The sequence below is a fragment of the Balaenoptera acutorostrata genome, chromosome 5 (genome assembly GCF_949987535.1).
Source record: "Balaenoptera acutorostrata chromosome 5, mBalAcu1.1, whole genome shotgun sequence".
NCBI classification, from domain to species: Eukaryota; Metazoa; Chordata; class Mammalia; order Artiodactyla; family Balaenopteridae; genus Balaenoptera; species Balaenoptera acutorostrata.
Genome location: NC_080068.1, coordinates 27,617,477 through 27,642,014, shown reverse-complemented (window position 1 = coordinate 27,642,014; position 24,538 = coordinate 27,617,477). Strand labels below are relative to the sequence as shown.

The 24,538-nt window shown below is 39.6% G+C and overlaps 1 protein-coding gene across 4 annotated transcripts in view; it reads left to right on the top strand.

The window, feature by feature from the left end:
• OTUD4 (OTU deubiquitinase 4) overlaps window positions 1–24,538 on the top strand; it is a 42,103-nt gene that overhangs the window by 12,408 nt on the left and 5,157 nt on the right. For 2 of the 4 annotated variants that reach the window (XM_057547084.1, XM_057547083.1), the window contains 17 exons: window positions 1,218–1,264; window positions 1,962–2,034; window positions 3,183–3,264; window positions 4,930–5,062; window positions 7,572–7,629; window positions 7,880–7,997; window positions 8,092–8,156; window positions 10,628–10,722; window positions 12,433–12,533; window positions 12,631–12,817; window positions 16,703–16,865; window positions 19,160–19,283; window positions 19,584–19,639; window positions 20,167–20,241; window positions 21,196–21,334; window positions 21,844–22,104; window positions 23,201–23,241. In XM_057547084.1, the coding sequence (XP_057403067.1) occupies window positions 1,218–1,264; window positions 1,962–2,034; window positions 3,183–3,264; window positions 4,930–5,062; window positions 7,572–7,629; window positions 7,880–7,997; window positions 8,092–8,156; window positions 10,628–10,722; window positions 12,433–12,533; window positions 12,631–12,817; window positions 16,703–16,865; window positions 19,160–19,283; window positions 19,584–19,639; window positions 20,167–20,241; window positions 21,196–21,334; window positions 21,844–22,104; window positions 23,201–23,241 (1,818 nt within the window). The remainder of the gene's footprint in view (window positions 1–1,217; window positions 1,265–1,961; window positions 2,035–3,182; window positions 3,265–4,929; window positions 5,063–7,571; window positions 7,630–7,879; window positions 7,998–8,091; window positions 8,157–10,627; window positions 10,723–12,432; window positions 12,534–12,630; window positions 12,818–16,702; window positions 16,866–19,159; window positions 19,284–19,583; window positions 19,640–20,166; window positions 20,242–21,195; window positions 21,335–21,843; window positions 22,105–23,200; window positions 23,242–24,538) is intronic. The other 2 variants (XM_057547086.1, XM_057547085.1) reach the window with 2 other exon arrangements.

Here is a 24,538-nt window from a genome sequence, read left to right as displayed (position 1 = left end):
TCAGTTCATCATTCTTTTTGATGATTGCATGATGCTTCCATACATAGTTTGGATGAACCATAAAATTATTTAATTATTCCTTATCTATTAGTGGAATCTTGGGGCTATCTTTAAAAAATTTTTTTAAACTATTACAAATAGCTATAGTGGACATGCTTGTTTATATACACTTTTGTGGACATATGAAATATTTCTTTTTTTTTTTTAATTTTTATTTATTTATTTATTTTTTATTTATTTATGGCTGTGTTGGGTCTTCGTTTCTGTGCGAGGGCTTTCTCTAGTTGCGGCAAGCGGGGGCCACTCTTCATCGCGGTGCGCGGGCCTCTCACTATCGCGGCCTCTCTTGTTGCGGAGCACAGGCTCAGTAATTGTGGCTCACGGGCCTAGTTGCTCTGCAGCATGTGGGATCTTCCCAGACCAGGGCTCGAACCCGTGTCCCCTGCATTGGCAGGCAGATTCTCAACCACTGCACCACCAGGGAAGCCCATGAAATATTTCTTTAGGATAGGTTTTTTTTTTTTTCTTTTTGGCTGTGCTGTACAGCATGCAGGATCTTAGTTCCCCGACCAGGGATCGAACCCGTGCCCCCTGCAGTGGAAGCACAGAGTCTTAACCATTGGACCACCAGCGAACTCCCTAGGATAGATTTATACAAGTTGAATTGCTGGGTCAAAGAGTATATGGATATTTAAAATTTTGGTATATACTGGCCCTTTCCTTCTGAAAAGCTTAAGGACTTAAAAGAGATTCCTTTAGTACTAGAACTTCTACCACGTGTTAAAGTGATTGCTGGGACACTGCTTTCTTTGTACCTTCAATCATCCTGAAGAGAAGGGACCTGCCCTTTTTCATCCTTCCTGATTCCTGAGTTCTGCTTCGAGTCCGCATCCCGTTTTCCGGGCACGTGTCATGTGCTAGGCTCTGTTCTGGGTGCTAGGTTGGAGGGCAGAGTCTTTGCCTTAACAGGTTCTCAACTTAGAGATACTACTCCGTCACCTTGCCACATCAATAGGAACTCTTACTCTAGCTCTGTTACTAAGGATTTTTGCGACAGAAACTTGGGCTGCTTTTTAGTATATGTTATTATAGCATTCACAATACTAACAATATTAATGAGCTTTTCTAGCTAATTAGGTATATCGTATAAAGATATGTATTAAGGTATTGTAAAAAGTAGGAGACATTTATGTGCCAACTTTTTTTGTTCAATACAGGAATGGGTTGGACAAGTGGAAATAAGTGCCCTTTCTCTTATGTACAGGTGAGCACTGTAATAATGTAGGTAAACAAAAATAAAGTCAGTGGGAAATTAACATGTTCCATTGTAGTCAAGTTGTTAAAATAGCAAAGCAGTTTTATGCCTTGGTTGTGAAAGCATCTTTTCTAATGTTTTGCTTTTTTAATTGCATTAGTTAGATTTTGATATTTAGGTATCAATGTATAGAGATTTTAATTTTCCAAATATTTTTGAAATGGAATATAAAAATTTTTCCAGGCCTATAAACTATATCACTTATCAGCCTTCTAGAGAAATGATTTCCTACTCTCAAGGCTGGTAGCATTGAATGGCCCCTAGAACAAAGGCAAAACACTATATTGTCAATTTAACAACTTTTGCCCATTAGCGGAGCAGGTGAATGCTCTATTTTTTCTTTTTGAAATGTCCTTATAAATATCATCTTCACAATTCCTCTGGTTTTGAGGTCTACTTTTAGAATTATATCTGAAGTTACATATATGCAAATTACGTTTAAAATTTTATTTTTTTACGAGGATACTTTTATATAAGTATGTCACAGCTTAGTTATTCCATTACTATCTTGTTCACTGCTCTATTTCCAGTGCCTAGAATATTGCTTGGTGTATACTGGGCTCTTGAGTGAATGAATGAATGAGTGATTAAATCTCAATTCATGAAATATATTTCATCAGAAGTAATTTCTACATGTTATTTTCAGGAAAGATTTTATAATTTACCGGGAACCAAATGTTTCTCCTTCACAAGTAACTGAAAATAATTTTCCTGAAAAGGTAAGAATTTTTCTAAGTGTTTCTAAAGGATTTAAGTAAAAGAGCCACTCAGTTGCCATCTTGACTGCCTAAGCTATAATTTTTAAGTGACTTTTTGAGTTTTTTTAAGTTCCTATTAATCATCCATGAGTTACATTATTTTGTATTTGTTTTTTCCCACAAATCACTATGTTGAACTCTTATCATAACATTTTACTAGAGAAAAAAAATTGAGATAGTAGTGTATGTGATTAATTAGACTATTACTGTTTTACATCAATATAAACATTAAATAGAAATATAACTTGTGAAAATGAGTTCTGCGATTGCATCCACAAATACTTTGGTAATTGTGATGTATTTCCCATTGTAAAGACAATTTACTGGCTAAGGTGCTATTATTTAGTCACAAAGCAGAAACAACTGAAAAATGGTGTGAAGTCTAGAAAGGGGAAAAAAACATGATTCATTATTAGAGAACTTTGTTTTGGTATCATCCAGGCCAAGTTGAAGTATCTTATCACCATGCAAATGGTGGTAAGGGGGCAGGTATCTGAGTGAAATAGACCTTTATAAGGACTTGCAGGTTTCCAAGGTGCTTGGCTCTGGATCTGGCCTTTCCAGTATAATTTTTGGAATATGACATAATCTAAGCAAAATCAGTATGTATTTCTCTTAGCATAAGTGATTGACTTATGCTAATACACATAAGCTAATACACATAAGACATATATACAGATACAGTACACATAAGTGATTGACTTATTTAGAAGGTACTTAAAACTGTAAAGCAGAAAAAATTTACCTTTGATTCTGCTTCTTACAGGTAAGCATTATTAAAGTAAGGTTTTAGAATATTTTCTTACAGTCTTTTAACACCCTCATCTTTAGGTAGTTGAAATCACGTTGTTTTCATATATTGTGTGTGATTTTTGTGATCCCATAAGCATTTCCCCAAGTCACTAGGAACTTTTGATTCATTGGCTGTGTAACATTTCAGCATATGGATGTACCATAGTTGACCACATTGGAGCTTTAGGTTACTTCTAAAATATTCACTTCCTACTAGGAAATTTATTTACTAGTAATTCAGAGATATTAGAGATGTAAGTTACTGGGTAAATGTAATATATGAAGGGCTGAAAAGTGTATTTATTTTTCCCTTTCAGGTATTACTGTGTTTTTCAAATGGAAATCATTATGATATTGTCTATCCCATAAAGTATAAAGAGAGCTCTGCTATGTGTCAGTGTAAGTAATCACCCTTGTGCTTATATAGGAAATTTTCTTCCTAAGCATTATAGTCTTAATGCAAACAAGTCAGGGCAAATACACTGTTTTGTTGTAAAAATATATTTCTGAGAGCCTTAGGTTACCAAAGATGTTAATACTATAATAAAAACTTATTTCAGTAGGAAAAAGCACTAGTATAGATTAGAGTTTGGCTTGTAAATACAAAGTTATTTTTTCTTGCAGTAATTAATTTCAGTAATAAGGATTTGTATGTGTTTTTAAAGCTGTTAGTGTATAGCTTGAAAATCTAAATGACAGAGGAAATCAAGTATTTGATCGTATTTGGCTCTAGACCTGGGTTTCTTGACCTTGGCACTCTTAATATTTTGGACCAGATAATTCTTTGTTTGGGGGGTTGTTCTGTGCATTGTAGTATGTTTAGTAGTATCTACTCTGTCGATGCCAGTAGTGCTCTCTCTCCCATGTGAAAACCAAAAATGTCTCCGGATTTTGCCAAGTATTTCCTGGGAGGATAAAATACCCCTTCCTTCCCCAGTTGAGCATTACTGCTGTGGTAGCTCCTTCCTGCCTTCTTACTTTATCTCCTTTATCATCTATTATGACCAAGTGCACATGACTCATACAAAGCAGTGGTGCTGGGCATGTGATGGGCATTTTTCCTCTGTTCTTTAGCTGGGGGTGACCAGTAAAGACACGTGTAATGTAAAATTTTAAATTGATCTATTTGAGACATGGGAGTCTAGCCGTCTGTATCCTGGGCTATGTCCTCCGCCTGTCCCAGCTAGTCAAAATCTGGACGTTTCAGCTTTGGGAAGGACAGCTCATGGCGCCTACCTTTCCTGTACTTCTCAGAACCTGCGGTTCGGATGACATTGGGATGGATGCAAGGTGGTCTGTGAGAAAGGGGGTCTCTTGGGGACTCGTTTAGGGGGTGGGCACCATTGTCGATGAATTCTTCGTGGACTTGTTTGGGTAAGGTTCACTGTAATTAAACCAAGTGAGAGTCCTGAACTCCCACGTGTAGGTTTTGAATGTTTGGTAATATATATTTCTATGTTCTCTGGAGTTTGTGTTTTTTTTTCTTCTTTCTTTAAAGCAAAGAAGTTGTCTAAATATGCTTCAGTGGCTGCTGAGAATACATTTTACAACGGTTTCTTTTTAGTCCATTATGAAAAGTTATCTTCTTTCTAGCAATCTTAATGTTCCTTAGGTTTTCCATCCAAGCCTCTTTAGGTTGGGCAGGTTGTGTGACATCTCTAGTTCTCAGTTTCTTCATGTGTACAGTTAGAATAAGAACATTTCACTGTGCTGGCATTAAATGTGAAGGTGGTGTGTAAAGGCTTAGCACAGTGTGTGGGATGTAGTCGTTGGTCACTGTGCGTGTTTAATTTTATCATACTTGGTTCAAAGTTGTGATACCTTTTTGTGCTATTGTTAGTTTTAAAAATGTCAGTATATTCTATAATGATTTTTGAACTAATTAACTGCAAAGACAGACATCTAGTTCCTCTCTATCTAGGTAACTTTCTGATTAAATTGTGTTATTGCTCATAAGGTGTTACAGGTATTTAGTTAGGATTTGGAAGCCCGGGCAATCTCAATGTTATGTTAAAACGTAAAGTGAGTTAATATTGTGTAACATCTCTCTTTTGTTAATTGCAGCTCTGCTTTATGAATTGTTGTATGAGAAGGTATTTAAAACTGATGTTAGTAAAATCTTGATGGGACTGGACACCTCTGAAGTAGCTGAGGAAAACAACAGTGAAATATCAGATTCAGAGGATGACAGTTGCAAGTAAGAGTGAATTTCAGTCCTAAAATACCTTTGTAGTGCCATACAAGGAAGCAGTTCAGTAAATGTTTCTGCAGGAGTAGCCTCACGCATTGAGGTATTACGGTATTCCTAAAATACAGCAATACAGAAACTTATGCAGTAAGTTTCTTTTCTCCTGCCACTAATTTTATCTCATTTCTATTATAGGACTGTTTGTTTTGAAAGTTGATTTTGTTTGTTTCTTTGTTTGTTTTTGCTAAGCATCTATTTCTGTGTAATCGTGATGCACATATCTCTGAAATAGATTTGGTCCTGCCTATATGTGTGTATATTCTAAAATTTTAAGGTTAACCTGTCAATTGCTTACATGTGCAGTGATGAAAACGGCCATTTTGATTTCCTTGACTTTTCTTTTATTGTTTTCTTTCTTAGATAATGCCTCCTCCTTTTCTTTTTATATAATAAAAATCCCAAGTTGGGGTATAAGTATGTGAACAGCTCTGGATAATGCCTTTGTTTATGTTGCAAATAAACACCTTTTAACTTAGAGTCTGCAGCTTATTTTTCTTTTCCACTTAAGACATATAGGGTAGTGGTTAAGAGCTTGGGCTGTGGACATCCTAACCTGGTTTCGTTCCTGGCTTCCTGCCAACTAACTGAACTTGGGGCAAGTTACTTAAATTCACTGAGAAGCCTCAATTTATAGGTATAAAATGAGGATATATCAGTATTTCTTTAAAGTGGAGAATTTATAAGAATTAAGTGAGATAACGTAGAATGCACAGCCTAGTTCCTAGGTAGAGTGTCCAACGTATATTAGTTTTTATCAGTGATGTTAAGAAGTTTACTCTGTATTTTATAAGAACCAACCTATTTCATTCTTGGTGAAGCTAAAAGTATATCATTCCTTTTGTATGAGAGTATGAAAGTACCCTTCTTGGTGTCACATACTGTGAAACTAGAGAAAAATGAAATTAAGCCTCAGGATATCTAATTCTTTATTAAACACTTAAATATATCTCTATTTGTAATTCCCAGCGTTTCTTGAATTAAATTGTAGATCCTGATTGAAAATTTGGTTGACTACCATTTTTACATAAGAAAGAAATGAGATTAAAATCTGGTTCTGCCATTGTAAGTTTAATCCTAGAATAGACTAATTAACTTTGCGCAGATGGAGATTCTGTTGCATGGTTTTCTCCAGGTGCCTAGTATGATTAAGGCATGTCATTGAGCATAGGGGAATTTTGCGGGAGAATGAATAACTAGCTTGTTGTAGCTTATTAACTTTACTTGGTGTGTGGGGACTTCCAGCAGATGCCCTTTGGTTGCTGCTGCAGTTTTAGCAACAGCTGGGTCTGGGATGGCAGCTGGCAGGTGAAGTAGGAGAAGTGTGGAGTAGAGGCTAGTAAGCTGGAGAAGTTTACCAGGGATGGTGTGTGTGCTCATTGTAATGATCAGTTTTCCTTTTTATACTATATTATTGAAGCCCTTGGAACATGGAAGCCTTTCTAATGAATTTTTTCTTGCATTATTAGGATTTCCTTTTACTTGTGTCATGTCTGGCTTAGGGAGGACCAAGCTTCATTTAGGGAAGAATGCTGCATAATCATGGCAAGATAGATAGGCATAGTGTGTAATATCCAGGCACTATGCTCCTGTGCCTGGATCTTTTCACATTCATATTGAGCAATCCTGAAGTATTAGAAATTAGGGTGCTTTTTTAGTCCAGACTCTAAATACTTGGGGTCTCTTAAATATTGCTGCATTGAAGGGTATAGATTTGGAGATTGTCCTAAAGACTAGACATTGATTTATTAAGGAGGAGGAATTATACAACAGGAGAGTACAGGTAGCCTCTCACCTCATCACCCACTCAACTTGCCATCAACTTGTCCAGCCTCTTGCCTACCCCCGGCTCTTTGCACTTGCTGCCCCTTCTGCTTGCAATACTAAATAGCCGTATGGTTTGCTGTCTCATCCCATTTAATTCTTTATTCAAAAAGACATCTTCTTTCATCCCATTTTTTATTGTTTGATCCTAGGTCTCAAGACTAATTTTTTCCCCCCAGAGCACTTAGCAACATTTAACATACTGATTACTTATTTAGTTGGTGTCTACTCTTACCTGATTGTATATCTGTTGTAGCGGACTATTTTGTTTAATGGAGACTCATCTATATTTTGAAAGGAAAGTTTTACATTAAATGTTTTTATGAACTCAATTATTCTACCAACCCAAATTTCATAGTTTATTTCTGTTTCTCTCTTCTTGATGATTGAGTCAGTAAGAATTACTGATAAAAATCTTTGACCTATATACATACACACATACACGCATGTACATATATACATATATATATGTATATGTATATACGCACAGTTACACTAAAACTTGTTTGAGCTCCTTGGAATATATATAGGTTTGACTTTTTGGAATATAACTGAGATTTTATATGACATTAGAACAAGTTAATTGCATGTAAACATTTTTGTACTCCTAATGATGGCTGTATTTCTTCCTTTGTAGGAGTAAAACTACCACTGTTAATGATGTGAATGGATTTAAATCTTTGTCAAGTGATCAGGTATTTTTATTTAATGGTTTTTAACTACCTCTTCAATATAAGAAAGTATATAAATTTATAGTCTTAATTTTTTTTCTCTTTTCTGGTACATTTTCAATAGAGTCAGGATCATCTACTAGTAAGACATTTTTTGGTGACCTCTTAAATTTTTAAAGTTTTCTTCTTCATTTGATTTTACTCTTATACATATCTCAAACATGTCTTAAAAGCATTTCTGTGTTGATTGGACTTCCTGGCTTTGTTTATTTAGCACCCGAAAAGCAATGGGAACTCTCCTAGCCTTCCTTTGTCTAGAAAGGTTCTTAAGTCACTCAGTCCAGCAGTCTATAGAAATGTGGAATATGAAATTTGGCTGAAGTCTAAACAAGGTGAGTTAAAAAATCTGTGTATTTTCCATAACTTTGCTTTGAGGCCCTTGAAAATGATTGTGTCAACTTGATATAATGCTGATATTCTTTACAGCTCAACAAAAACATGATTATTCCATTGCTGCTGGCTTACAGTATGAAGTTGGAGACAAATGCCAAGTAAGTGATTATGTAGAGGAAGAGAAGATTTTACTTGAAATTTTATTTATTGTAATAGGAATCAAGAAAACAGCTCAAGTTTGGATGTGTTGTTAATTTGGGATTTCAGAATATATTGTGTGTACATTTTAATAGCTATAAATATTTAGCTTTTGAATACATTAACCAAAGTCAACTATATCTAAAACCATGGCGTCCCATCACATGATCTTTAAAACAATTTAGTCTTTGATATTACTTGCTTCAAAGAAGTAACAGTAACGTTTTAGATTTTTAGATACTTTCATTACAGTTGACAAATTATTGAAATGGATTCAGACTTGACATTATAGGCCAATTTGGTTTATGGAAGGCATCCTGGAAGATTCTGATAATACACAGTTTTTTGTTGGATAGAGATAAGAAAGTGAACAGTAAGAGACATTTTTGCCATTTACTTTGAATAAGCTGCTGCTTTGGGCTTAAAACTGTTGATCGTTAAGGGGGAAGGTTGTGTTAGATCAGTGTTTCTTATGTGGAGTGATTCTGCACCCCTACCTCCCATTTAGCAATGTCTGCAGACATTCTTACTGTTACAGCAGGGAAGGGGCGACTGGTATCTAGCAGGTGGGGGCCAGGCCTGATGCCAGACGTCCTAGAACGCACAGGACGGCACCCCCAGCAAAGAATCGTCTGGTCCCAAGCGTTAATAATGCCAAGACTGGAGAAACCTTTATGAAAAGATATTACTCTTTCTAAAACAAAAACAACCCACACACACCAAAAATAATTGTTATTTGGAAGATAGTTCTCATCAAAAATGGTCTTCATCAAAAAGTGTTGCCTTTTTAAAACTATTTTAAAATAGCCATTGACAAACATTTCTTCTTGACTTGTGGAGGAAACACTTGTTTCCTTGGTGATAGAGTGGTTTGTGAAAAGTGGCTGGGGGACCAGGATTATTTCTGGAGGTCAGTGACAGACTTTACCTTAAGAACTTTTAATAGTGTTCTGATTGGGGGGTATTTTGAAAGGAGAGGAAGAAGAGGATACGATTCATTTAGGTTCTTCCTTTCAGGGTTGTCAGAAATGTGCCCTAATCACAGAACAGAATTGGGGAATCTTTTACTGTAGAGATTTGGGGAACTTGGAACAGAACAAAAGAGAAGACTAAAGCCAGGGCTTAGGGCACTGCCTCCCTCCCTAACCCCACTCAGTAGAGAAGAGTAAGATTGCTTGTTTTATGCTGCATCGCTAAAATTATGTTACTTGTTATTTTAAATCAAGCATATTTGCTTTGAGATTTCAGTTGCTTTTGTGAAGCAGATGCTGTTGATAAGGTAGATGGTAAAGCAGGTACTTGTTTTAATTTTTTCCTTTTTAGAGTACTTTCTTTCTATTTCTACCACTTGACTATTTCACTTGGATAAAATTTAATTGAAATTTATTACGGAAACTGCTGCGACTCAAAGGTGACTTTTATTTACTCAAGCAAGCTTGTAAATGTAGTTTAAACTTTTAATAAAAACTAACTTCAGAAAAGTATTTTTTATTCTTAAACTCTGGAAGAGAGGAAAGCAGTGTCCTGCTGTGACTGAAGGACGAAACCTCGGCTTGAGGACTTTGATCCACAGTTGGCCGGCCGTTCCTCTGCGTCTGGGTGTGGAGGGCTGACTGTACTGTGTCATTTTACGTAAGGGAGTCGAGCATCCAGGGGTCCTGGAACCCGTCCCCCGCGGATGCCGAGGGCCAGCTGTCCTGATAGGAGGACGTGGCTTCACGCAGGGCCGTGTCCGCCAGGCTCCTGGCGCAGTGGTTGGCGGTGCCCTGTGCAGGGTGTGCCGTTAGACTGCAGGAGGAGACCTAAAGGCTTGTCCTCCTGTTAGCAGTTGCTGTTGTGTAACAACCAATCGTATGTCAGAGAAGAGATGACGCATCTGTTTCTAGGGAGAAAAAGGCCACATGTACGTGTGACAATATTTTAAATACTGGAAAAGTGAGGAGACAATAGTGATTTTAATAATAGTTGTCCTCCTTTGTTGAGTGGGTTGCTGTGTGCGGGCTGGCGTCCTTTATATACACCATGTGTACCTCACTCCACCTCCACGCGTCCTGTGATGTAGGTACTATAATTAGCCCCATCTTACATACGAGGACACTGAAGCATGAGATAAGTCACTTGCCCAAGGTCATATTGCTGGTAAGTAGAAGAGCGGGGCCTGGAATCCTGGCGTGTGCGGTACCGCAGCCCTGCCTTCAGAACCAAGACAATTTAGAAAAAACTTGGAAGAGTAAACAGAAGTATTTTGGATGGAGGTACATAGGTCTGGGAGGTCAGAGACAATATTATTGTGTACCTTTTGAACTTTGTTTTGTTTTTAACTACATATGTTCTTTTTCTCTTTAGTTGAAAATGAAATAACAGTTTAAAAACTGATGGTTGATGCGAAAGAATCAGGTGACTGATTTTTCTTTGTGGCATCGTTCAACAGGTTCGGTTGGATCACAATGGAAAATTTTCTAATGCAGACTTTCAAGGGGTTCACTCTGAGAACGGGCCAGTTTTGGTCGAAGAACTTGGAAAGAAGTACGTACTGCTCTTCAGCTAAGGTGTTCATTCACCGTCTCTTCCACTTAGCCTAACGTAATCGTGAGCATTTCTAAATGTCCCTGTGTATTTGCAAATTCAGTTAAATGTATTGCCTGTGTGTAGAGAAATATATTTGTCTAGATCTTGCAGAAAAATAGTTTGAGTTCAAATTTAGTGTTATCCGTGTTAAGGTAGTTTAAATAAAAAATATTTGTTTTGTTGCTGACTGTTGAAAATGTGCCGTTCTTCACTAAGGCAGTTTGGAAAATTAACTGTATTGTAGCTGTGAAGTGGGGACTTTGGAGGACAGGGACCACATTCATTTCTAATTTCATTCATTGCTGCCTTGCTCGCAGTCTTCAGTAAATGATTGTCTGATGGAGGAGTGAAATACTTGCTATTATACAGTGTTACTTTAGAGCAACTTTTGTTTCAGTTGCTGCTGCCTTTATTAGAGGAAAAGGGAGTAAATCACACCTAAACTTTACTGTGGAAAATTTCAAACATACACATATGTGAGGAGGATAGTCCAGTGAACCCCAATTTAACTATCACCCTATTTTAACAACTAACAGCAGGTTTGGCAGTCTTTTCTAATCTCTTCTCCCTAACCCCTTTAAAAAAGATGCGAGTGGGGCTTCCCTGGTGGTGTAGTGGTTGGGAGTCCGCCTGCTAGTGCAGGGGACACGGGTTCGGGCCCTGGTCTGGGAGGATCCCGCGTGCCGCGGAGCGGCTAGGCCCGTGAGCCACAGCTGCTGAGCCTGCGCGTCTGGAGCCTGTGCTCCGCAACGAGAGAGGCCGTGATGGTGCGAGGCCCGCGCACCGTGATGAAGAGTGGCCCCCGCTTGCCGCGACTGGAGAGAGCCCTTGCACAGAGGCGAAGACCCAACACAGCCATAAATAAATAAATAATTTTAAAAAAAAATCAATTACTTAAAAAAAAAAAAAAAAAAGATGCGAGTGGAATTGGAATATTTGAAAGCAAATCCCAAACATCACACCATTTCTCATAGACACATAGATGCCTCTGTGTGTCTCTAACACAGTAAAGACTCCTCCCTTCCCCATCCTAAGCTACAGTACTTTCATCACATCTCACAGAGTAATAGTCTTTCCTTCTTTATCTAATCTTTTGCTTAGGTTATGATTACGGCCTTTTAGTCTTCTGTCCTTGTAGGTTAGAAAATCTGCTTTTGATTTATGTCATCTTATTTTTTTTTTTTTTTTAATTAATTAATTTATTTTTATTTTTGACTGTGTTGGGTCTTCGTTTCTGTGCGAGGGCTTTCTCTAGTTGCGGCAAGCGGGGGCCACTCTTCATCGTGGTGCGCGGGCCTCTCACTATGGCGGCCTCTCTTATTGCGGAGCACAGGCTCCAGATGCGCAGGCTCAGTAATTGTGGTTCACGGGCCCAGTTGCTCCGCGGCATGTGGGATCTTCCCAGACCAGGGCTCGAACCCGTGTCCCCTGCATTGGCAGGCAGATTCTCAACCACTGCGCCACCCGGGAAGCCCAATATGTCATCTTATTTGATTAGAGTTACATCTGGGTTGCTAAATGCTTTGTACTTTAATGTGTTTTTAATATAAGAACTAAACCTGGGAATTGTTAGGTAAACTGAAAGTAAAATATTTATGCAGAATACTTAAGTGGATAGTCTTGGGGGAGCACGATAAATTACTGCAAGTCTTTTCCTTCCTTTTAAAGACTCTCCCCGAAGAACCTCAGACCGCCTTCCTCAGAAAGCTGGAACACGGTGGCAGGGAAGAAGATGAAAAAACCTCCTTCCGGACAGAATTTCCATTGTGGTAGGAGCACGCCAGGTTACCCTTTCTTTGGGGAGGGGACGGTGCTTGGGGGTGTCCATAATGGGAAGATTACGAGGCAGTTTGGCTCTTGCCACAGATGCGGACTACAGAGGGCCCAAGGCCCCGGCGAAGCCAGGCAAAGCCCCGCCCGCGCTGCCACCTCGCCTGCAGCACCCTCCGGGGCTGAGGCAGCGCGCGCCCCCCAGCCACTCTGGAGCACCGCAGTCTCAGAAGCCCTCCGGTGAGCACAGAAGTCTGAGCAGGACACCCACACAGGCCACGAGGTAACCGTCCCGAAGGCAGGAGAGCTAGAAACTAAGTGAGAAGCATCTCTTTTACTCTCTGTGTCACGTGCTTCTAAAAAGTTACAGTTTTTGTTCGTATGCTTGTCTACAGCGTGACATTAAAAGCATTGTTGATAGAATAACGTGAGGATTTCAGTTCTTTATAACTCTGTTTAAACAAATCAAAGTAATTTGGTAGGGTCAGACATCTTTGTGAGTAACTTTTTTCAAATGATTTAGATCGTAACCTGGCACCTCAGAGTTTTCCGGTAGCTTGTAATGTGTTAAATACTGAATTCCAAACGGCAGCCCTAATTCCTTGCAGGGTGAGGGTAGTCCTCTTTATATAGGAACTTAAATCAACCAGAATGGTCAGCCTACTTTGTTCCGACAAGTTTGGATTGTTTGTTGTAATGTGTTTAATACTGAACAGATTGCTGTGATCATGAATTAGCATTCTGACTGAATATGCAGAGGCAGATGAACGCCAGGGTCATAGTTTCCTGTGCCGTGGATTTAAATTTTTCCCTCATCTGCCCTTCCTTGGAGTAGCTTATGGAGCTATGGAGTAGCTTATATTCTCTGGAGGAGCTTTATTTGAGAAGGTGTGTCTTAAGTGGAGGCTGTCCTCTTCCTGTGAACTTGGCCACGTCTCCTGTGGGTGCTTGTGGCTCACCGTCCCCGTCCGAGCTTGATCTCCCCGATCATCTGAACAGCGGTAGCATGTGCTTATGTGCTTGCTAAGCTCTGGTCTTCAGTTTCTTTATTGTTGGCATTTGGGCATTCCCCTTTCTTGGGAACGCACTTAACATTTTGTCATTAAAGACAGTTTATGTAACATCTTTAAGACAGAGTTGTAGGTTCTTAGGCTGACGTGGTACCAATACTGTGTAGTGTCCTGGGGCTGCGGCAGCACAGTACCACAGGCTGGCTTAAAACCGCAGCAGTGTATTCTCTCACAGTCCTGGAGGTTGCAAGTCGGAAATCAAGGTATCAGTAGGGCCGTGCCCTCTCTGAAGGTTCTAGGGCAGAGTCTGTCCCAGGCCTCTCCTACTTCTGGTGTTGTCCACAGTCCTTCGCGTTCCTTGGCTTGTAGATGTATCACTCCAGTCTCTGCCTGCATCATCACGTGGTGTTCTCCCTGGGTGTCTGTGTCTCTTCTAGTAAGGAACCAGTTATAGTGGGTTTAGGGCCCACCCTACTCCGCTATGATCTCATCTTAATGGGATTACTTCTGCAGAGACCCTATTTATAAAGTCACATGCACAGATACGAGGGGTCAGGACTTGAACGTATCTTCTTTGGGAGACGCAATTCAATTCATAACAAATACCAGTACTTCACATCCATTACAGTTTTCTTTTTAATTGAGCCAACTGTTCAGGATAGCAAATTAATTGATACTGTTGGAAATCCAAAACACTGAGAAGTTTGTTCTGATAATTCTCCTTCGTATCCCTGTTGTCCCAGTTGTCTAGCATCCAGTGTTAACAGATTCTTGTGTATCCTTGAAGGGATGCTAATATGTGCGTAAAAAGTACATATGTATTCATAATCCAGTTATCCAAAAGTTCTAATGAGAACAGATGGTTAAAAATCAACCATAAGAAAGAATTCCCTCATCCCTCAAGGGTGGTCACTAGATACACAACCCTGAGAAATGGCCTGGGTACAGAGTAATCAGGGCCGTGTGTTCTTGGCACACCCAGTAACGATGTGCAGGGGCATTCGGGGCCCACGGTGGGTTAGCCTCCCCCAGCAGATAATACTTACGTCGCTAAATCACCTAGTTGCGGCTGAAGTCTGATGTGCGGACATTGACCAGACTCCACTAGCGTCTGGTGGTATCTTACCCAGTACAGGCAAGGTACCTAAGAGGACTAACTTACTTTGAATATTAGCTTTGGAAACCTAAAAATGTGAAGTCAGTATAGGAAGGTCATGGACAGAAATGAGTTTTTTTTTTTTTAATAAAATTCTCATTTTTTAGTAGACTAGAAGAGCCTTTTTTTCTCTTGAACAGAGGATACTCTTTAATGTCTTAAAGTTTAAAAAAAAGAACATACACAGACTACCAAATGGCTAATTTAAATACACTTTTGTTTACCACAAACTGAATTTTTATCCAGAGTGTTTCTAGTGTTTTGTCCATTCTCTTAGGAATTAGAATGATCAGACGGACGCGGTCCTTTTCTTGTTTATGTGTTAGCTACCTATTACTTGGTGTATAAAACACTCGATGGCAGAAGGCAGTGGAGAGTACATAGACATAAAGCTTTGGAGAATTTTTGGCACTGTGATTGATTATGTACGAACGTAGTTGTACTTGCAGTTAGTATGCCTTCTAGCCTGTGGGAGTGAGAATGAATCTTACTAGTGTCTTAAATTTAGAGACTGCTGATGGTTGAATATTTAAAGTAAGATTCTAAAAAATTCTAGTCAAAATTTAGAATTTTATAGCTAACACTCCAGTTGATTTAAGTCCATTAGAATTTTGACTTCATTTCTAATATTTAACACATTAGTTTGGAATTCTCATTATAGAATAGAAAGAGCAGTGATGTTGGGCATGAGACCTTCATGACCGCTCGCTTTTTAAATTTCTTTCTCATTGATATTGTCTCTTCCTTTGGAGAAAACAAAACAAAGTGTAACAAAAACCAAGCAGGATTGCCATGTATGCTTTCATCATGCAGGTGCCGAAAATGATAGGCGTGTCCGTGCTGAATATTTCCCCTCCCGCTAGGCTCAGGAGGGGAGAGGTTCTCTGTGGTGCGTGAGGGTGAGGTGTGGGCTTCGGGTGATGGGGCGCAGAGGTTAGGGAGCATTGACTTTCTGGAGACTCCTGGCACTAGCTGAGTCATCTTTGGAGTCTTTCACCACTGGGGTTTGAGAAGGACTGGTCTAAGATTGAGGGTGCAGGTTTGCTCCCCTGTTTTTTTCCCTAATACTCTGGGGTTGACGTGTGCCCCATTGGAATTAGGATGTGATTTTAAGTGGGACTGAGGACATGAAATGGCCGTTCTTTATTTCAGAGGTCGGAGAATCAGATGGTATCAGTTGTATCCTTCCCGCTCTTTTTAGGGAGCTGCATCTCTTCAATATATTTTCCCTGTTGGCTTTGGGTTTTCATTTCCCACTGTTGTGGAACTATTAGACACAGTGTAGAAATAGTATTTATATTGCCTATAATAATTTTAATTCATATAAAAATGTTAGGGTTATGTTATAGGCTACTAGACTCTATTCATGAATTTTTTTGTCTCCTTCTTTGACCAAACTTACTGAAATGACAGCAGTCTTATCGTAGTTAGTATCTAGCCTGGTGCATGTTTTTCTTCTTTTCACCTTTCATCCTCCCTTGGTAGTGTCTTTAAAAAGCAGGAAGATGGTCGTGGTGTCTCTTTGAATGTTGTCCTTTACTTAGAACAGAAAATTAGAGTGCTTTTGAGGCCTAAACTAAGTAAAACCTAAACCTAAAAGCACTAGAGTGCTTTTGAGGCCTAACTTTCCCTTTCTTTTGAAAGAGAATTCTTATGAAAGTATTGGAATATGGCGTAAAGAAATATACAGTGCCTACATTTATGCCCTGATGAAAAGAAAAATCTCAGTGATTCCTGTATCACTTGGAAGTCAGTTATATATTTCTTTTCTTTCCACCCTATTTTAAGTTTGTCTTCTTGACTCTGAAATGTAGCCTAATGCTCCAGGGACTTCTGTTTCCTAAACATTTATTAATCAGGCAGCTAAAGGTTCTGTAATGTCACAGTGTAGCTAAACTGGTCAAATATTTGAATTGCTAAAAGCGTTGTTTTGTATTATTTTAGGTACTCAGTACATTTTGTCTTTTTGTTTTTTTCATCACAAGAATGTTTTATTTGACAGGAAACCTGATCGTGAGAGAGCTGAGGATTTCGATGCCACGACTCGAGAATCTAACTATTTCGGCCTCTCTCCAGAAGAGCGCAGAGAGAAGCAAGCTATAGAAGAATCTCGTTTACTCTATGAGATTCAGAACAGGGATGAACAGGCTTTCCCAGCCCTCTCCGTATGTATATAAAAAGGGATTTTAAAAGTTATCCTTCAGAAGTCTTCCTTAATATAGTTTTTGTATTAAGCCATAGTTTTAAATGGTAGACTAATAGTTTTTAAACTGAAAGATACCTTGGTGATTATGCAGCTACCCCTCCTTTTCATCTTCATGATTAAGGTGAGGTCTAAAGATATTTCTAGTTGGTGGCAGAGTTGAGGCAAGTAATAAATTGGTTATCTCACTTTAAGTTTAGTATTCTCTCTTTTTTTAAAATTTATTTTATTTTTGGCTGCGTTGGGTCTTTGTTGCTGCACGTGGGCTTTCTCTAGTTGCGGTGAGCGGGGGCAACTCTTTGTTTCTGTGCGGTGGCTTCTCTTGTTGCGGAGCACAGGCTCCAGGCACACAGGCTTCAGTAGTTGTGGCTTGCGGGCTCAATAGTTGTGGCTCGCGAGCTTAGTTGCTCTGCGACATGTGGGAATCTTCCTAGCCCAGGGCTTGAACCCGTGTCCCCTGCACTGGCAGGCGGATTCTTAACCACTGCGCCACCAGGGAATCCCTAGTATTTTCTTTTGAACCGAAACTCGTTTGTTTTTGCTAGCAAAAACCAGTAACTTTCCCTAAGCAGTAGAGGTTCATGATTCAGTTAACGAGATACATCTGTAAAACCGGGAAACTCTTTTTCAGTGTTCCTTATTAAACATACCAGGACAAGATTAACCTAGTACATACAAATAAGAGCTGTTGTTCAGAGTGGTCACTGTTGGAGGTGGTAGTACATGCAGCCCCGTGGCTTTACCCTTGCTCCCTGTGTCAGACGCTGGGCTGTGATGGATGCTTCTCTGATGAGACAAGTGTTCCCTACCTTTAAGTTTCTTACTTCTTTTGGGGGAGTCAGAAGGGAAAACAGTTCTTGTGTAGAGTGAACTAAATGCTGTGTGAGGAGGGGTCATTGACAGCACAGGGCAAGGGTTAGCTACTTGAGTTTGGGGGCACTGGGCGCCCTGTGCCTATGGTCTGAAATATCGGTAAGTGATACCGAATGACCTGTGATGGAGAGTGGTGGTTGGAACACTTTCTTAACAGTGGGTTAAACAAACAAAATGGAATGTTACAGGATGCTACCCAATATATATATCATATGTATGATACATATATTGGCGTATATATATATATATATATATATATATCTCAATATGTATAATATGTATACAGGTATATATATTTATACCAGTATAAAACATTAAAGCCCCACACACTCAATTTTTTGTACTCTGGCCTCCATTGGATCCTTTAGAGGTATGAGATGCTCAGTTGAAAACAGCTGACCTGGAACAGTATATATATAGTTCAGTCTGGCACAGGGATTGGAGTTTAGGAATTACTGGAAGAAATGCCCAAATTCATATGTGAACTAGGCATGGTCTTTAGTCTCAGTATATTTATCTCTGTGATATGTTATTTTTCCATAATATTTAGAAAATAAAAAACTACAAATCATTTAAGCTTCTACTCACAGCTTTTTGTCCTCTTTTCGGTTAGTGAATGGGGAGAAACAACTACTGTAATGTGGGAATAGATTGTGAAATGTTTTGATTGTTAAAATGGGGTCTTCGTACTCATTGTCTTTAAACAGGCATTTGATCCTGTCTTGGACTTGATAGCGACTCAGGTTTGTCTTGTAGAAAACGCCTGCCACAGAGGGCTGAGGTCCTCTTCTCAGCCGTGTGCAGCACTTACTCACAGATGCTAGAAGAGGAGAGACCTTCAGTGGTGATTTAGCTGAGAAGCCAGGCTTATTCCAATCCCCATGTTTCACCAGTTAGAAGTTGGAGCTCACGTGGAGCTTGGGTGATTTGCTGACAGTAGCGTGTCAGTGGTAAGCGTCCTAGTGCACTGTATCTGCCCGTTTGCACTTGGGTGTTTCTCCCCCACCAAGGGCTGTGGCTCAGCTATGGCTGCTTTTGAAGGTTGGTATGAAGGGTGCTATTCTTTGTGCAGAGAATGGAAGTGTAAGTTGCAAAGTGAAGGTTTGGTCAGGGTGGCTTCCTGAAGTATGGGCATACGAAGAAGTCGTCGTACTAATTTAGGCCAAAGTGTCTGATTACCTTATTAGTAAGCCGATTACTATAGAGTATGTAATATGAACCCTAGGTCCTATTTTTTTGTAGTTTGGGAAGTATAAAGATACAGGGCTATGAATTTTGAGAGTTTTAGTTAGATGTATGAAGAGTAAGGTTAATTAGAAGATTTTGTTCATATATTTGTGAGTAAATCTCTAACCCAAAGTGTTGGGTTTTGTTTATTTTAAGAGCTCATCAGTCAGCCAGTCAGCTTCTCAGGGTAGCAACCCAGGCGTCCAGAGAAAATCATCACATGGAAGCGATAGAAAAGGAAGCAGGCGGAGAATGGACACCGAAGAAAGAAAAGATAAAGGTATGTTATTTCATCATTTGAAAGCAGATGCGAGAGATCTGTTTCTGGCTTAAAGTCAGACATGGGGAAAAGAACTTACTTTTTAAATGATTAAGCAATGTACTGTCACGTCTCACTGTTGTAGAGAATCATTGACTCAAGCTACATAAAGCACATTGTGTTATTCTGAAAACTCTATTATCCACTGACTAAACATGGTTCAAATGGTACTTTTGGCTTTCTCTGTCTTCACGTTTTATTGTTGTGTCTTCACACCTAACTAGTGAACGATGCCGTCTTTTTTATTCTGATCTGTTATAGACTCTGTCCATGGACATATTCCCTTGGATAAAAAGCCCGAGCCAGGCACACTGGAGGTAAACGTTTTAAATACTAATTGCGTCTCTTTCTTTTTCCTTAACATTGTGATAGTGTAGAAGGAGATGGAGATGATTTCATCATTTTATAACAAAGTGTTAGGGAAGTAGAAAAGCAGAAGAAAATTGAGAAAAAATTACAGTGCTTGAGGAGAATTCACTCACAAATTATGACCGTTTCTTCAAGGGTACCTTACGATGACCTATCTGAATTGGTGGAACATAGCTTAGCTTTTACTTTCCATTACTCTATAGTAGATTGAGATTTGTAAGGGGAAAGTGCTGTTTTGAAACCATGCCCCCGATAAAAACTGCCCAGTAGTCTGATGTGATGAAGATGTGGAGGCAAAATCCCCTACCTGTTGGAGCCCAGGTACAATGGAAAAGAGTAGTTGGTCGTCAGAGGGGTTCAGGCAGGTGCGAGTAGGGTGGGCTGGGCTGTAAAGGCGGCCATGTTACCCCAGAATGTGGGTCTTTGAAAGGCACAAGTATGCTTTTTTTTTTTTTTTTTTTTGGTGCTTCCAAAGAATATTAGCAATGATAAATGTTCAAGAATTACATCACCGTCAAAGAAATTAGAGTGCCCACCTCCTACAGAACAAGTAAGTACATTGTAGCATTTGACATTGAATGCTCCATTCCCTGGGTTTCTTAACTCTTACTGTCATCATTAAAAAACAGAAAATACAGGAAATGGGAGAATTTACTCTATCTAGTTTCATAATTTGGAATACAATTAGGATTTTTCTCTCATTCTGTTCTTGGTTAGTCTAGAATGTTCTCAAGTTTTAATGGAATGTTATTTTTATAATCACCATTGTCTGGACATAGAAGCCATTCTTCTGAATTGATTTTGAATAAGTTTGTATCTGGCACCTTGTGTTGCCTTTGTGGTGAGTTGGCTTGAAAATGAGATTTTTGAAGGGAGATTATGAATTTCTGTTTTATTTCAAAACTTTAAAAAAGAGTTAGACAACTCTGCATGCTTAACAGTTATTTCATAGAAGGGAGGCAATGTAATGATTGAAGAGATTAGAAAAATATACATCTAAAGTGCAATACCACCAATTTACAGATTGAATGATGAAGGAACCTGAGTTCTCGCAGACGATTTTGGTTCTTGATCTAATACAGGAGCAGAGAAAGTTCTTGTCCTTTGCCTTTCAGTTACATCCTTCGTGTCAGGTGGAAAGTGTACAGTTTTATGCTAAGTCTTTGTGTGAGGAGCTTCTAAACTTGTGAATTTCAGGGTGATTTCAATGATTTTGCTTTCTTGCCTTAAGAGCATTGTGTTCAGGTTGCTTTGTAGTTTGTTTCTAACCCTGCCAGTGACTTCTCTGACTTTTGGTGGGCAAATCACTGGTTAGGATCACATTTGTTAGTATGGAGTTTTCAGCTACTGTGTTCTTTTCTTTCATTTCTAAGACCAGAAGAAAGACCATGTATGTAGAAACCACAGTTGTGTGTAAAAGGCAGGCAACTCAAGGTACCTGTGGTGGTTGAATTAGTGTTAAGCAAAATGAACTCTCGTCTTTTTCCACCCCCTCTTCTTGAAGAAGCCAGCAGAACATGTGTGTCTGTCCAATCCAGCTCCCCTTCTAGTGTCTCCAGAGGTACATCTAACTCCTGCCGTGCCTTCTTTACCAGCCACTGTGCCAGCCTGGCCAAGTGAACCTACAACTTTTGGACCAACAGGTTAGATAAAAATTTTAAAAGTTCGGTGAGTCCACCAGCAAAAGCCTTCCAGGTCTTGAAATTCTTGAGTGTGAGCTTGCGCTCCGAGCGGGATTAGGCGTGTGGAGCCCCCCAGAGCCCTGCTCTGCTCCCAGCTGCCTGCGGTGCTCGTGTGACGTGCGCCCTCCCAGTCTCGGGGGCAGCTGTGTGAGCTCTGCTTGCCCAGTGCTGGCAGCGCAGTGTTCACCCCCGTGGGCCAGCTCTCTGCCCGGCTCCGTGTCTTGTTCATAAGAGCTGTTATTAGAAGATACTGACTCAAAGCTTGTTTTCTGGGCGCTTAGTTCCTCCTTTGTGTCCAGGAGCGTGTTTGGTTGACGTTAGTACTTCTTTAGATTGCTTAAACACACACCGTTTTACTAGCTGTACAGTTTTATAGCATTCTTCGCCTTTTAGCTTAATGTAAACTTATATTTGTAGAGAATTATTTTTACCTCTTTATAGCTTTTGATTCCTTTCCCTTTCTTTTGTAGGTGTCCCTGCTCAAATTCCTGTTCTGTCAGTGACACAGACTCTGACCACTGGACCTGATTCTGTTGTGTCCCAAGCTCATTTAACACCCTCTCCAGTTCCTGTGTCAATACAGGCCGTTAACCAGCCCTTGATGCCTTTGCCTCAGACACTGAGCCTTTACCAAGACCCACTCTATCCTGGGTTTCCTTGTAACGAAAAGGGAGACCGAGCCATTGCACCGCCTTATTCACTATGTCACACTGGGGAGGACCTGCCTAAAGGTGAGCTCCTTCTCCGAGTTCAAGTTGATTTTATTTACTAAGGACTGGTACAGGTTCAGTGAGAAATGTAAGTAGAGGACAGAGGTCATGTTGCTGAGGAAGCCAAAGGACTTGCTTGGGGAGGACAGCAGAGGTTCAGCTGTTAGTCGCTCATCACTCCTGTTTCAGCTTCTGTTTGATTGGTGTGTGTTTTTATATGTTTAGTAATATATAAACTATTATTTATAGCAGCAGCCCCTCCCCTTACTCCCCTGCCCCTGTCATTTTTTCAAAAACAGTCTGAAACCATTTTGAATTAAATCTTAATAGTGTTACTAACCAGATAACTAAACAGTACTGAGTTTCCACATCAGTGGTTTGGTGTTTGGAACTACTCATGTTACTTCATCCATGAAAAAACTGGAGAGGAGAATGAATAGAATACATAATAGCTGTCGTTATAGTAGTGCATGCAATAGTATATATTTTTTAAGGAATTCTTTTTAGATTCGTCTTTTTTTTTTTTTTTTTTTAAGAAAGTTCAGTTTGCAAGATTTCCTATTTGAAAAACTGAAGGAGTAATGTAGTGACTCTCTGTGCTCTTTACTTGGATTTTTGTGGATGATTTTCTTTTATTAGTCAGTGGTTTGATGTTTGTGTCTGTGGATAACCGGCTAATGTCAAATGAATACCTGAGCTAGTATTATCCTACTAATCTTGTTAATGATTTAGGTTTATGTTGATTTTTACTCCTACCCCCAACTTTTTTATTTCATAATATTTTAAACCCCACAGAGAAGTTTAAAAAAGAAATGCAGTGAGCACCTGAGTTTTCTTTGCACAGATTTAAGTTTAGTCATAAAAATCTCAATTTAAGTCATTTTGGGGCATGGATGTTAGACTAGATAAAGCATGTTGACTCTGGAATTACCCTGCAGTAACAGAGTCTGGTGTTGGTTATATTACAAGTTTTAATATATGTTTTATATCACAGGCTAGAGAAAAACAATCCAAGTAGGCAAAATTGTCCTTAGAACTATATGTCATTTGAGGATAATGAACAAAAGCTTTTTGTGAATATATAATTTTAGTGAGTGATGATGTTACTTATTTTCAGATAAGAACATTCTTCGATTCTTCTTCAATCTTGGTGTAAAGGTATTTACATTTTATCATTTTCAAGTTATTTTAAGTTACTTAAGTTAATACTGTTTTAAATTATTACCATTTAAATCATCTTAACTCTTATCCTGTTGGTCAATAACCTAAGGTTTACTAAATCTCACTGTTTTAAGAAGTGGCATTTTCAGTACCATACAGTTTGTTTTTGGTGGTGATTGAGGCTCCAGTATTTGCTTGCTTTTCCTTTTAATTGGCAGTGGTTTAACCCTGTGAGTATATTCGGGAAACGGCCTAGTGAAAGCGCTCCCCTGAGGAAGTAGGTGGAAGGTCTGGGTTTGAAGTTCCGCTCCTGCACTCTTTATCTCTATGGCCCCGGGCAAGTCATTGAGGGTGTCTGGGCCCAGCTGTTCTCACGTATGGAATGGGGATGATGCTCTTCTTCTGTCTGCCTCAGTTGCTTGAAAGGCGGAGAGGAGGCCACGCGTGGAAGGTGGAGCCCCCTAGCAGAGCAGAGCTCCCCGTGGGAGGGGATCAGCCTGGAGACGGCTTGTCTCAGAAGGAGCTGCAGAACTCTTTTCTCGGCAGTGCTGTGTTGTCTGCTGTCTTGGATTCGTTTCTGTGGGTTCTAGGCTGTTAATACATGAAATGAAGTGCCCTACCGTGTGGGGCCTACGGACCCGTTCCTAAAAGGAGACTTGATTAATTTCTCCATCTGCTGCATTCATGCGTAGTTTATATTTATCTAGTTAATGTTGGCTATAGCTGATTGGTTAATTAGTCAGTTGTCTGGTAAATTTTCCTTCGTGTTTTGGTGTTTAGCTGAACCTTTTGCAGGGGAAGGATTTGGAGTATTTCATTTTCGGTGTTTATCCTTATCTGACTAGAGGTCTGACTTTAATCCTTGCAGTTGGATTGCTCTGGGATCTCCTCTGACTGTGGAGTCCAAATGTTGGGGGTCACCTACTTCTGTACCAGCGTTTTTATGGTAGAACACGTCTAGACTAGGTAACTAGTTGGCACGGGGTCACACATGGAGTTAGTGGTAGAGCCAGAACATGAATGAACGCAGGTCAAGCTAAACAGCCAGTGATCGAGAGACTGGAAGTTGGAGGCTCGAGTGCTTGATTGACGGTGGTTGTTTCTGAGATCTGTATCACCCCAGATTACTTCTGTGCAGTTAGACCTGAAGGATGGGATTAATGATCATGGTAATCTGTAGGTGGGTTCATCACTCTGTCTCCTTTCAAACCTCTGTAGCGGGACTTGGAGTTGGTTTTAGGATAGGAACAAGGAATGGAGTCTCATAGCCGTGACTTAATTTTGTAATTCCTTT